Source organism: Dermacentor variabilis, chromosome 8 (genome assembly GCF_050947875.1).
Source record: "Dermacentor variabilis isolate Ectoservices chromosome 8, ASM5094787v1, whole genome shotgun sequence".
Taxonomy (NCBI): Eukaryota; Metazoa; Arthropoda; class Arachnida; order Ixodida; family Ixodidae; genus Dermacentor; species Dermacentor variabilis.
Genome location: NC_134575.1, coordinates 98,625,470 through 98,639,540, shown reverse-complemented (window position 1 = coordinate 98,639,540; position 14,071 = coordinate 98,625,470). Strand labels below are relative to the sequence as shown.

At 44.7% G+C, this 14,071-nt stretch overlaps 1 protein-coding gene across 3 annotated transcripts in view; it reads left to right on the top strand.

Moving 5' to 3' along the window:
* LOC142590452 (uncharacterized) overlaps positions 1 to 14,071 on the top strand; it is a 101,985-nt gene that overhangs the window by 79,296 nt on the left and 8,618 nt on the right. For all 3 annotated transcript variants that reach the window (XM_075702574.1, XM_075702575.1, XM_075702572.1), the window contains 3 exons: positions 3,082 to 3,132; positions 4,142 to 4,236; positions 12,694 to 12,916. In XM_075702574.1, the coding sequence (XP_075558689.1) occupies positions 3,082 to 3,132; positions 4,142 to 4,236; positions 12,694 to 12,916 (369 nt within the window). The remainder of the gene's footprint in view (positions 1 to 3,081; positions 3,133 to 4,141; positions 4,237 to 12,693; positions 12,917 to 14,071) is intronic.

Below are 14,071 nucleotides of genomic sequence, written 5' to 3'. Positions count from 1 at the left end.
TTCTGACACCATTGCTTAGTTTTCATGAACGGATTGTGAGACACTTGCTCCTGCTAACCAATATATTATAAGTGCACTCGCTAATGCTTACCTAGTCACTTTCACCAGTACTTATCTACATACTGTAGCATTTCTCATGAGCACTTGCTCACACATATGTAATGCTCACACGCATTTGTGTAGAAAGCTTTTAGATAAGCTCACCCTTATCCACAAGTGCCTTGACTACTTCTAAGCCCACCTTTCTTTTTTTCAGGAAACCATCACTATTTCTCGATTTTTGTATGCCTAACTTTTATGAATAGCTTTCAATATTGTAATACAGTAAAACCTCGTTAAACTGTACCCGCTTAAACAATAGTTTCATTTTAAAAGTAGTAAAGTTAAATCCCCAACTCAGTGGCCATTGAGCATAATGTGTTTTGTATCTACATAAACCGTACCAGCTTATTGTATATGTATGGGTTAACACGTAGTGTTTCCACTTTTCGTTGCGCAAACACGGTGGTACGTCGTCTCCATTGGGTGGCCCGGCAGACCTACAAGCCTCAGAGATCAGAATGGCCTTCAATCGCCCGGTGCGTTTGTGCATGAAGCCACATCAAAATCATTTCGGTGCCGTGCCAGAGAGTGTTGTGGCATCCTGCAAACGAGGACTCACGTTATTGCTGAAGCTTGGGTAAAAAAGGATGCCAGGTGCTCAGCATAGAAGAATAATTAGACATAGTTCGTGCTATCGAACGTGACATGAAAAAGTCGGCGCTGGCAAGTGACATGTGTCTACTGTTGACTGGCACGCGACACGTGTCTACTGTTGACTACGATGTGTGGCATTTGGAATGCGAAGAAGTTGCTCGGTAGCGCTGCTCCAACCGCGAAGAGATGTCGGCTACCAGGTTCGACTTTTTGCCATCGTTGCCTCTGTTGTTGCCAAAATGTCGCCTAGTGACAGTGATGAGGACAGCATGGGCGATTCAAGCCTGACAGTGGCAGAAGCTGCGTGTTATGTCAGCCTCATGAATGCAATCTTCGCGTCGAGAACAGCACCCCGCAATGAAAAAGGCGCCCCGCGACTTCTGCAATGCTACCATGCCTGTGCACGGAGAATATGCAACGCCAACAAGGAATTTGCCATGCGATTGTTTGCCGAGAAGAGGGGGCTAGCTTAAAAGCTGGCTCGCAGCTTCAGTAAGTTTGAGGCCGCTGTCGTTGCTACTAGGCCGCCGCGGCATCAAACGAAAATAGCACTTTTGTCACGCGAAGTGAATAGATACTGCATGTCTTTTTCCCCTTTCATTGCACTCTCTCTGAGTTCCGTTTTTGACAGGTAAGAGGTCAATCTCATGCTATTTCGGTTAAGTAGCACTACCGTTTAGTACATATTTTTTCCGAGCTCCGGCCAACTACGGTTTAACGAGGTTTCACTGTACCTCGTTAAAGCGTAGCTGGCCGGCACTCGAAAAAAGTATGTACTAAACGGTAGTACTGCTTGACCGAAATAGCATGGGATCGCCCTCTTACCTGTCAAAAACGGAACTCAGAGAGAGTGCGATGAAGTGGCAAAAACATGAAGTAATTATTCACTTCGTGCGACAAAAGTCTTATTATTGTTTCATGCTGTCAGCCAGCTTTTTAGCCAGCCCCCTCTTCTCGGCAAACACTTTCGTAGCAGAGTCCTTGCTTGCGTTGCATATTCTCTGTACAAGGACGAGGTAGCACTGCAGAAGTAACAGGGCACCTTTTCCATTGCAGGGTGCTGTTCTTGTTGTGACGGTTGTGTTCATGACGCTGATGTAACGCATAGCTTCTGCCACTGTCGGTCCTGAATCGCCCGTGCTGTCGCTTTCCATGTCGTCCTCATCACTGTTATTAGGCGACACTTCGGCAACAACAGAGGCAACTATGGCGAAAAGTCGGAACCCTGTAGCCGACATCTTTTTGCTGTCACAGCAGCACTGCTGAGCAACTTGTTCGCATTCCAAATGCCACACACCGTAGTCAAGGGCAGATCCCTGTTGCATGCCAGCACCGACTTCATGCCACATTCGATAGTAGAACAATGTCCACTTTTTTTTTCTTTGCTGAGCACCTGGTGTTTTTATTTGAGCTTCGACATGACGCGAGTCCTAGCTTGCATGATGTTGCAACCACAGCCACAATGCTCTCTGGCACGGCCCCGAAGGGATGTTGATGTAGCTTCACATGCAATCGGATAAGGCACTTGGAGGCCATTCCGATATCGGAGGCTTGTTCTGCCAGGCCGCCCAGTGGGAACGATGCACTGCTGTGATTGCACGATGAAAAGTGGAAACAGTATGTGCTAACCAATACGTACGCAATAAGCTGGTACTGTTTATACGCATACCAAACGCATTATGTTCAAAGGCTGCTGAGTCGGAGATTTGACTTTGCTACTTTTAAAATGAAACTATTGTTTAAGCGGATACGGATTAACGAGGTTTTACTGTATCATCAGTTCGTTTGATATTTCCTGTTTTGTGTCAATGTTTTTAAGTTGTAGATAAACATTCCTGCGGAAACTGTCTATTTGAAGCTTGAGATTTCATGGAATAGAGGTTGCATACTACACATTACTTCTGGTACTGTGAGGAAAGGAAACCCCAGAAGTGCTAGTGGTAAATCATCTTTGTGGAGCCACCATCAAGCTGGTGAGGCCACCGGCTTTTCATGCCCAATTGTTTATTTGAGGTGAGGAAACAACGAAATACACAATGATCTTGGCACTGAAAAAGATGGCGGTTGTCAATACAGTCATCTAATTCCACACAACTTCTAAAACCCCAAGGAGCTAGATTTCCAATACATTTATGCAAACTGCAGCCACGAAAATATCTTTTTTTTTAAAGCTGGTGCCATCTAGTAGCATAGCATTCACCGAAAAATGACAAAATGACTGCCACGCATTTGTAGTGCACTGTGTATAAAAGAAAATCCTTGGACAAGTTAGGCTCATAACATTTGTTACAACTTAGCTGATGCGTTGCTTGGATAATTAGTGGGAATGTGTGCTAGCAGTTGTTTAAAGAGAACTAATCAATTATAAATTGATTTCTTTTCCAGTGTCTCAAGATCTACAAAACAGCACCGAACAAGTGTTACCACATGAGCTCGGTATGAAACATTTTCTTAAACATGCGCTTTTGATACATTTATATTTTTATGCAAGTATTCTTTTTTTCGCAGTACTCATGATATTCTGCAATCATAAATATCTCGTGGCATTTTAACCGAAGATCCTAATGCGTCTCTTCGATGCCATTTCTGTCACGCAAAGTGCACAATATCCCCCCGTGGCAATGGCGGTATTGGTTCCTTCGAACAAGGTTTCTCGGAAGCATTAATTGCAGGGCACCTTTCAAGTCATATGCGTGGGTAATTTTTTATTCCCTGATACATGATAGCTTGTAGTATAATCTGTGTGTACAGGGTGGCTTGTAATGTGTAGAAGCCATCATTTATTCATCATGCATGCATTCTTTATTTGAAATTTCTTTTTGTGCACATGTGCAATAGATTTTACAGGTGCCTCTTGTGTAGCAGAGCACCATTTAGAGTTAGCATCTATTCCATAATGAGCCATTAGAAAGTAACCTGGTTATTAGTTGTTTTATTAGTTAAAGTAGTGCTGTAGAATTAATTGCCGCACATCAGCAGCACTTTACAGCTTGTAGAATATTATTCAGAGCACTTAGTTATCATCGTCCATAGCTAGCATCATTGTAAAATTATGAACATAGTACCTGAGCTCTAGCAGTCTGCTACAGCTGTTCTACATCACGACAACCTTTTGCTTTGGTGCAGTGTACTCTCAAACTGGTGCAACACTGCAAGGTTTTACATATAGGCAGTGGAAGTGAAAGCCTTGAGCAAAGCAATAACAAAGAGTGCAGAGCACAATGTTGAGAACTGCACCGAGAATTGCTTCAGGATAAGACTGAGGACTGTGCACTTTCACTGCATTTATTACTTCGAGAGCTATCGTTGTCAGGATTTATAATTTTGTCAAAACTCTAGTAATTTCTTTTGAAATTTCTGCCAGTGTGACTGTTTGGTTACTGCCTGTCCTTTACTGTTGTCTGTATCCAATTCTTATCCCTATTAAATGCTTGTCATATACTAGAACCCGGGCCCTCACAGGAGTTGGAGGAAGCACTCCCCAGTGATCTTCCAGAGGTCTTCTACACTGTGATTGGCAGTGAAAGGGACGATGGAATGGTAATTTCATTATGCCTTGGGGGCTGCTTTTTTTCTTCATGAAAAGAGCAGTCATGATCCATGAAAACCTGTATTTTTGTACTAGGCCACGCAGCCTAGTATATATAAGTACGCTTAGACCTTTGAAAGCATTACACTGCAGTCATATCTTGCATCTGCTCACTTGGCAAAACAACAGGGCTGGTGATTTTTTGTATTAGCAGCCTCTACTAAGCAGCACCTAAGCATATGACGCATGCACCTAGGTGGGGTTGATGGCCATGACATAAGTCCTTGCACAGGTCCTTCGTGATATTTTACCACGTCGCAGGTGCTGCCTAATCTCGAGGGTCATGCCAGGCAAGTCGTAACTACGCCATTTCCAGCTTCAGTATAAAAAAGATATGGTTGATCCCTCTTTCATAGAAATTTGTAGAACACGAAAGCTAAACGTGTCTTTACATAAGCTGTTGTGTGTTTGCTTCATGAACTCACAGTTCGCTGAAGTGAAAGGCGCACAATTTGCAGGTTGGCGTCCGTGCCACAGGTTTGCTTGCTGCGCAGTGTCCTATTAGCGTCCAGCTGCTGAGTCGCTTCAGCGAAGTTACGAGCATTTCCTCTGGCTCCGTAGTGTCTCGGGCAGCCAGGTGAGTTGCGATGTGCTTAGATTCAGGAATACAATCAGCAGCATGCGCTGCCAATGTGCAAAGATGTTCTACTTCGTGCTGGCGTGTCTCTCACTGGACCAAAGCGAGATTAACCCGTTGATGTTGTTGCCTTTCTGTGCTGCTTAGCACAGCAGTTTTCTTGGTGCCATCGTAAGTGAAGCAATAGGTGGTGTGTAAGCACTGATGAGACATGTTGAAGCTGCACTCTATAGCCGACGAAGCATCACTGGCTAATGGGACAGGAAAGACAACCCATATGCGGAAACTGTGTCATCACCTCAGCAGAAGGCCTGCACCACCTACATCAGGCTACACTGTGTTGAAGCCTCTTCTGCACTGAGACTACCGAAGCGCTTACTGTCAGTGCTCGTGTCACGATGCAGTACTCCACTTCACTGCTCCTAGAAGGCGGAGCTTTCGCACCGACATCACATCCGTTACAGGAAGTTTACGGTGGACTCCGGCATAAAGCACTTTCGTTTCTAAAACACTTTCCACACATGGTCTGTCTTTCACGTCGGATTAGACTGCGACGCCTCATCGCCTACGGAGTGCAGCTTCAACATGCATCGGCCGTGCTTACACGTCACCTACTGCTTTGCTTGCAATGGCACCAACTAAGAAAACTGCTGCACTAAGCCGTGCAGAAAGGTCACTATGTCAACAAGCAAATCTCGCTTTGGTCTGGCGAGAGACATGCCAGCGTGAATCAGAACAGGTTTGCTAAATCTGCTACTCGCATTCCTGAAGCTAAGCGCATTGCAACTGCCCAAAACACTACGGAGCTGGACCAAAATGCTTGTACCTTTGAGCAGCGACTCGGCAGCTGGACGTCACTTGCCAACAGGACACCACACGCCAAGCAAACCTGCAACACGGCCACTGCAGTGGCATAGCCAGAAATTTCGTTCGGGGGGGGGGGGGGGGGGGGGGGGGGCTCACTTTGCAGCTTGGCCTCCTCCTTATAGAAATTGTCGAGGGATGAAATACATTAAACATTAATAATAACTGCGTTGCCATTGTCAAGGATGCTGCAAACGAATCCTTGAGAGGTATGCACTATCAACACAAGTAAAATATGTATTTTTTTTATAAAAGAACATACTCGTAGGTCTCAAAATTGTGCCCGAAATAACTGATATCAATGCTTCCATGTTTTCTGTATATTTAATAAGTAAAGCAAATATCAGACGAACTTTAGAGCTATATCAGTTTGGAACCAGCAAAGCAGTGCATGCTGCTAATATGAAACACATAAAGGCCGTGAAATGAACAAGTTGACAAATATTGTTATAAAACTTTGTTACCCTCCCTGCCTTTCCCTCATTAGCATCTCTCTCTCTCTATCATTTATGAACCTTGTTTACATTTTTGTACATATGCAACGACCAGCGAAAAATCTCAATGATGCTGTCCTTTGTTAGAATGTATTGTGCAGGAGCAGCTGTCACCGGTCGTCAATTGTGAGTAATTGCTCTGAAATTATAGTCACAACAGAGAGTACATATAAAAAGCAGGCGTTCTGCATTAATATACGAGGGCGAGTTAAATGAAAGTGAACCAATGCGAATATATGACAAACAGGGTACTTTATTTAAATGTAGTCTCCATGACCATTTAAACATTTGTCCCACTGCTTCAAAAAAATCTGTAACTGACTCTTTCATGTCATCGTCCGACACGAATCTGTTTTTTCAAATGCTCCAAAATGTGGAAGTCGCAAGGCGACAGGTCTGGGCTGTATGACGGATGTTGCACTGTTTCCCACTTGAACTTTGCCAGTTTTGTGTTAACCACATCAGCGATGTGGGAACGGGAATTGTCGTAGAGCAAGATGACCCCATTCCTCAATTTCCCACGTTGTTTGTTCTTCATTGTGACATGCAGCCGATCCGACGTTTCACAATATCGGAAACAATTGATCGCCTCTCCAGGTATAGCAAATTTTATCAATCATGGCCCTTGACGATCAAAAAAAAAAAGTCAACAACAGCTTTCTGGCAGGAATGACGGCCTTTGCTGTTCTTGGGGGTGGTGAATTCAAATGCTTCCACTGTAAGCTTTGATGTCGTGTTTCAGGCTTGTAGTACTGGCACCATGATTCGTCTCTGTTCACAATTGCAGACGAAAAGTCTTCACCCTCATCGTGATACCGGTTTAGATGAATTAAGGCAGCACCGAACCACTTTGTCTTTTGGTAGCATTTCAAAATCTTGTGCATGCATTCCACACACAAGAGCCGATAACCGAGATGTTCATGAATTATGGTGTGACCCGACCTTGGCTGATGTTCACACGCCCCGCCAATTCATCTATGCTTATCCTCCGTTCTTGTCTAACCAGCCTTTGCAATTGTGTTGGGGGTGATTGCATGGTTGCCTTGGCCCGGTCTTGGATTGTCTTTGCAACTTTTTTGTCCTTCTTTGAACCGTTTGCTCCAATGCTTCACAGTGACCAATGAAATGCAATGTTCAACGTACACGGCAGCCATATGGTGACTAATTTTTTTTTTTGGGGGGGGGGAGGGGGACATCTTCATCTGTCAAAATTCTCACAACTCCATGCTGTTCAACTTTTGGAGTGACCATTATGTCACAGAAGCATGTTCAACCCAGTGTATCAGAGCATTAAAGATCCTTGATCCTCACACTTGCGTGTCATTTTTGTAAATAAAAAAATGCATCTGTGCCACTTGCATGCCTCGCAGATAATGAACCGAACCATTATTGCTCAGGGAGTGTTGGCTCACTTTCATTTGACTCGCCTTCGTACATTAAAAATGCGAAGATACAATAGTATATACAAATGCGAGTCAAGTCAGTGACAAGTCATGGCAACAAGTCAGTGGGGGAATATAGCATAAGTTCTAGGAATAGCAGGGGAGAGTTATTAGTAGAGTTTGCAGAATGGAAGAATATGCAGATAATGAATACCTTCTTCTGCAAGCAGGGTAGCCGAAAGTGGACGTGGAAGAGCCCGAATGGTGAGACTAGAAATAAAATAGACTTCATACTCTGTGCTAACCCTGGCATCATACAAGATGTGGACGTGCTCAGCAAGGTGCGCTGCAGTGACCATAGGATGGTAAGATGTCGAATTAGCCTAGACTTGAGGAGGGAACGGAAGAAACTGGTACATAAGAAGGCGATCAATGAGTTAGCGGTAAGAGGGAAAACAGAGGAATTCCAGATCAAGCTACAGAACAGGTATTTGGCCTTAACTCAGGAAGATGACCTTAGTGTTGAAGCAATGAATGACAATCTTATGGGCACCATTAAGGAGTGTGCAATAGAAGTCTGTGGTAACTTGGTTAGACAGGATACCGGTAAGCTATCACAGTAGACGAAAGTTCTGATTAGGAAACGCCAATGTATGAAAGCCTCTAACCCCACAGCTAGAATAGAACTGGTATAACTTTTCAAGTTAATCAACAGGCGTAAGACAGCTGATATAAGGAAGTACAATATGGATAGAATTGCGCATGCTCTCAGGAACAGGAAGCCTAAAAGCAGTGAAGAAGAAACTAGGAATAGGCAAGAATCAGATGTATGCGTTAAGAGACAAAGCCGGCAATATCATTACTAATATGAATGAGATAGTTCAAGTAGCTGAGGAGTTCTATAGAGATTTATACAGTATCAGTGGCACCCACGATGCTAATGGAAGATAGAATAGTCTAGAGGAATTTGACATCCCACAAGTAACGCTGGAAGAAGTAAAGAAAGCCTTGGGAGCTATGCAAAGGGGGAAGGCAGCTGGGGAGGATCAGGTAACAGCAGATTTGTTGAAGGATGGTGGGCAGATTGTTCTAGAAAAACTGGCCACCCTGTATACCTAATGCCTCATGACCTCCAGCGTACCGGATCTTGGAAGAACGCCAACATAATCTTAATCCATAAGAAAGAGGACGCCAAACACTTGAAAAATTATGGACCGATCAGCTTACTGTCCGTTGCCTACAAAGTATTTACCAAGGTAATCACAAATAAAATCAGGAACACCTTACACTTCTGTCAACCAAAGGACCAGGTGGGATTTCGTAAAGGCTACTCAACAATAGACCATATTCACACAATCAATCAGGTGATAGAGAAATGGGCGGATTATAACCGACCCTTATATGTAGCTTTCATTGATTACGAGAAAGCGTTTGATTCAGTCAAAACCTCAGCAGTCGTGCAAGCATTACGGAATCAGGGTGTAGACGAGCTGTATGTAAAAATACTGAAAGGTATCTATAGCGGCTCCACAGCCACCGTAGTCCTCCATAAAGAAAGCAACAAAATCCCAATAAAGAAAGGCGTCAGGCAGGGAGATATGATCTCTCCAATGCTATTCACAGCGTGTTTACAGGAGGTATTCAGAGACCTGGAGTGGGAAGAATTGGGGATAAAAGGAAATGGAGAATACCTTAGTAACTTGCAATTCGCTGATGATATTGCATTGCTTAGTAACTCAGGGGACCAATCGCAGTGCATGCTCACTGACCTGGAGAGGCAAAGCATAAGGGTGGGTCTGAAAATTAATCTGCAGAAAACTAAAGTAATGTTTAACAGTCTCAGAAGAGAACAGCTGTTTACGATAGGTAGTGAGGCACTGGAAGTGGTAAGGGAATACATCTACTTAGGGCAGGTAGTGACAGCGGATCCGTATCATGAGACTAAAATAATCAGAAGAATAAGAATGACCTGGGGTGCGTTTGGCAGGCATTCTCAGATCATGAACAGCAGGTTGCCATTATCCCTCAAAATAAAAGTGTATAACAGCTGCGTCTTACCAGTACTCACCTACGGGGCAGAAACCTAGAGGCTTACGTAAAGGGTTCTACTTAAATTGAGGACGACGCAACGAACTATGGAAAGAAGAATTATGGGTGTAGCGTTAAGGGATAAGAAAAGAGCAGATTGGGTGAGGGAACAAACGCAAGTTAATGACATCTTAGTTGAATCAAGAAAAAGAGATGGGCATGGGCAGGACATGTAATGAGGAGGGAAGATAACTAATGCTCATTAAGGGTTACGGACTGGATTCCAAGAGAAGGGAAGCGTAGCAGGGGGCGGCAGAATGTTAGGTGGGCAGATGAGATTAAGAAGTTTGCAGAGACAGCATGGCCACAATTAGCACATGGCCGGGGTAGTTGTAAAAGTATGGGAGAGGCCTTTGCCCTGCAGTGGGTGTAGCCAGGCTGATGATGATGATACAAATGTAAAGATACAGCTTGATAAAGGGCAAAAAAGTGTCACAATCCGACGTTTCACAATATCGGAAACAATTGATAGTCTCTCCAGATTTAGCAACTTCGATCAATAATAGCCCCTGACGATCGAAAAAAAAGGTCAACAACGCCTTTCCACATGCTTGCACACAAACACACACAAGATCTTGCAACAAGAAATTTAGATATACGTACAAGTCTTCAATAAATCTACGTATCTAAGAGAAAGTCACTGTATATGATGTGTCAAATAAGGCAAATAAACATGTTGCGCAACCACATATTCACAGATCACAGCCCCCGCTCCCTCCGCTCCCCATATGTATCGTGCACGACGAAAGGTGGTACGCTTCCTTCCGGCTTTTCTCCCTTGCGCACACAAGACTGAACCACCATCGTCGGCTCACCTATCCCCTCACCCCCATTATTCTTTCACTCGCACATACAGCATGCTGTGCGCGGTCACAATGTTAGTACCCCTGGACTTTATATGGAACATGAGGGCGACGGCGGCAGCAGGAATGCGCCTGGCGTGTCCATATAACTGCTATCCCAATAATATGAGTATCTAGCAACTGAAGCGTCCTGTGGCCCATTACTTTCCACAAAAGAAGAAGTAATAAAATCGAACTCTCCGGCAACTGAAGCGTCTCGTGGCCCTTTACTTTCTGCAAAAGAAGAAGTAAAATCGAACTTTCCCCATGCGACAATTCGCTGCGCCGCAACAATGTGTTTTTTTTTTTTCGTTTGTGGAGTGGGGGCCGCCGAAATGAAATTACGCAAAGGAAAGCGTGTTGGCTACAATCGAATGCCTACTTTGGGCACCTAGTGTGGCTACCGAAGGAATATTGAAGAAAACGTGCGACGCTTGGTCCACAGAGAACCATACACATAGTGCTAGGTATCCTACCCCAACGAGACAAAATTTTATGGAGAGGTTGTGCTCAAGTGAACGTGTTGCAATTCGTCGACTCCCGACTTCGGCGAGCGAGCACGCATTGTTTTTGTTTCTCAGCTGCTAGCGAGAAAGTGTCCGAAACTCTGCCTGGTGAAAATCCACTCGTCCAGAAAAAAACGAACGCGCATCGAAGTGCGCTGCGCGCTGGTCGATGTAGCACGACAAAAACGCATGCGCTCTGGCTGGTGCGGCAGCCCGCGGGTTGCGAGAACAAAAGAGAAAAAGAAGAGGCTCAATGTGTCCTCACGAATAGACGTTCACATAGATAAATAAATTAGAACGTAGTTACCTTTGCTGGCTTTAGTGTCTTGACATGGATTCTTTGGCGCAGGTGAAAATGCTGATATTCTTTTCTGTGACATGACGGCACTAATGAACTACCACAATGCCTTGTCTTATCGGACTTCGATGCATGCTTTGTCAACTTGTCTGATAGTGTATTGATTTGGTTTGTCTCGTATGGTCCGATGTATGACTTTAGAAAAGCTAATGCACCTTTGGCATCAAATGTTCATAACATGAAACCAACATTGTTCAGGAATTGAAAATCTAAAGCACGACTTTGGAAACGTCAATCCACCTTTCGCATCAAAAGTTTACGATAACCGTATGCACTTAAAGTTTCAGAATTGAAATCCAAGCGCTCCCTAGATTCCGCGGCCTCCGCGAGATGCCGCGACGAGCCCGCTCGCCATCCAAACGCCTTTGAAACTTCGTGCTCGGTTGGAGCTCCTTGCGTTATGATATGTGACTTCCGGTGCATCGGCGTTGCCACGAAATCCAGCCCGATTTCGCAATTTTCGTGCTAAAATGTCTTTTTGAATATGAAAGGGACATTCTAGGCAAAATCGAGCATGATTTCCAGCGCCGGGGGTTGTTTTGGTCGGCAGCGCATGACAGCACGAGAAAATTGGGGGGGGGGGCTGAAGCCCCTTAAGGCCTCCCCCCGCCCCCCGGCTACACCCCTGGGCCACCGACCCGCAAATTGTGTGCCTTTCGTTGCGGCGGAGTGCGAGTTCACGAAGTGATTTACTAAAAACCCATTCAGTTTTGCTTGTATGGTTTTGCAAACACCTATGTTTTATGGCGGATCTGCGCATTGCTCTGGGGTATGCAATGCAGTGTCTTTGGGTCGCGAGTTGTTCCACAACGTTCGCTTGCGTGGATCTCTGTGCAGTGGTGGGGTGCCACTGATGGCAACTTGCAACTTAATTCTTCATGTACAATAAACATGCAACAGCTTCTGTGAAGACATGTTTCAGTTCATGCTTAATCGATTTGTATTAATAAGGGATCAAGCATATTTTTTGTTAGCGGTTCTTTTCACTTGTATTTCAAATGTCAAATTTTGCCTGGCTAGGCTATATTAAGCTATGCTTCTTATGTAGTCGAAATTTCTTTGCCCTTGGCCTTAAAGTCATGCAGGAAATTTTTTTTAACAATGTATTGTTTGTGCTATTTCACTGGTGGGCTCACATTTAAGAAAATTCAGAAATGTGAATTGCCAAAACTCACACATGTAGGATGTGATGTCCACCGACACAGGCGTATGCAACACATGCTTTGTAAGTGTATACTAGATTGTGTTCATTCCACTTGCAGAAACGTAATGCCCAATGTAATTCTTCATATTACAGCTCTATGCAGGGAGTGGTAAATGGCTAGAGAAGAAGGCTTGGGACACACTGTTCCGGTCCCCGACGGATTCATTATTTTGCCGCATGGCCACGAATGTTTTTTGGACGCCCAAACAACAGAGGAGCCGCAGTGTGACGGGAACACTTTCCAACAAGTCGCGTGCATTGGGGGAGACCAAACCAAGGCCTGCGTTAACCCCAGAGAAAGTGGCCTCACTAAAAGGTTTGCAACATAGTGTATATAGATCTTATACAGTGACATGCAGTGAAATGTTGTAATTTGCTATAACTCCTGCTTCAGTGAACTACTGTTGCAACTGGGGTGGCGGACTTATTATTGGCAACTGGGGCGCAGTTCACTTATTCAGATTTTCAAACCATGCAATGTTCATAAATCATAGAAATTCAGTATGCTGAAGTATTGGACCACGAAGCACCTTGCATGTGTTAGGTTTACTAAGCTTTGCCAATAAAAAGAGCTTTCAGTGTGTTTTGTTTAGCTGTGCTGTTTATCACTCAAGAACTCGTTGGGATCTTCCCATTGTGTCGCATGTGCACAATGGCCTCGGGAACTCCGTGGGCGTCATCACAATACCCTCTTGACAGCTGTAATTATGTGTGATCCCTTTGCAAAAGCATTGCAGAAGCTACTAACGTGCAACTGTCAGGAGGGGTGCTAAATATAATGACAGAGAGGATGTAGGGAGTGGAGGCAGAGAATCGGTAGAACCGATACAGTCACGAAACAAGTGAATGACAGCCTGTATACTAAGTAGGCAAACAACAGTGGTGCACGCAAGAAAACGCTCAACTAGCAGCCGGCCGCGACGTCCGCTGTGCTGAAATAGTGCCTTTTCTTTTCCACAATCACTTTCTCCCACTCTTCTCGCGGCGTCACCTCTCGTCGCGTTGGGGAAGCATTTCTCTCCTTCCAGTTTTCCAGCAGCAGATCGCCGACTAGGTAGCGCGGAGAGGCCTAGGTTTATCGCACGTGTTCTTCGTTGTAATCCTAGCAACCAGCGTTCAGTGGAGGTTTTGAGTTGTGGGGAGCAACGCGACGCATGATGTCCAGAAAGCGGACAGTTCTGTCGCTCGGCGATAAGCTGAATATTATCGAGGAAGCGGAAAAGCAGCATGGAGCCACGAAAGCCAGCATTGCCTGGGACCTTAAGATACCCGAATCTTCACTCAAGATGATCCTGGCCAACAAAGCGGTGATATGGCAGAATGCCAACAAGTTCGAGCTGAAGCGGAAAGCGGCAAAAGAAGGACAGCGTGAGAAGTTAGAAAAAGTTTTCGTCAAGTGGCTGCATCAAGCACGGAGCTCTGTGATCAACGTGGCGGCGCCATTCTAAAGGAAAAGGCGGACCTTGTGGCA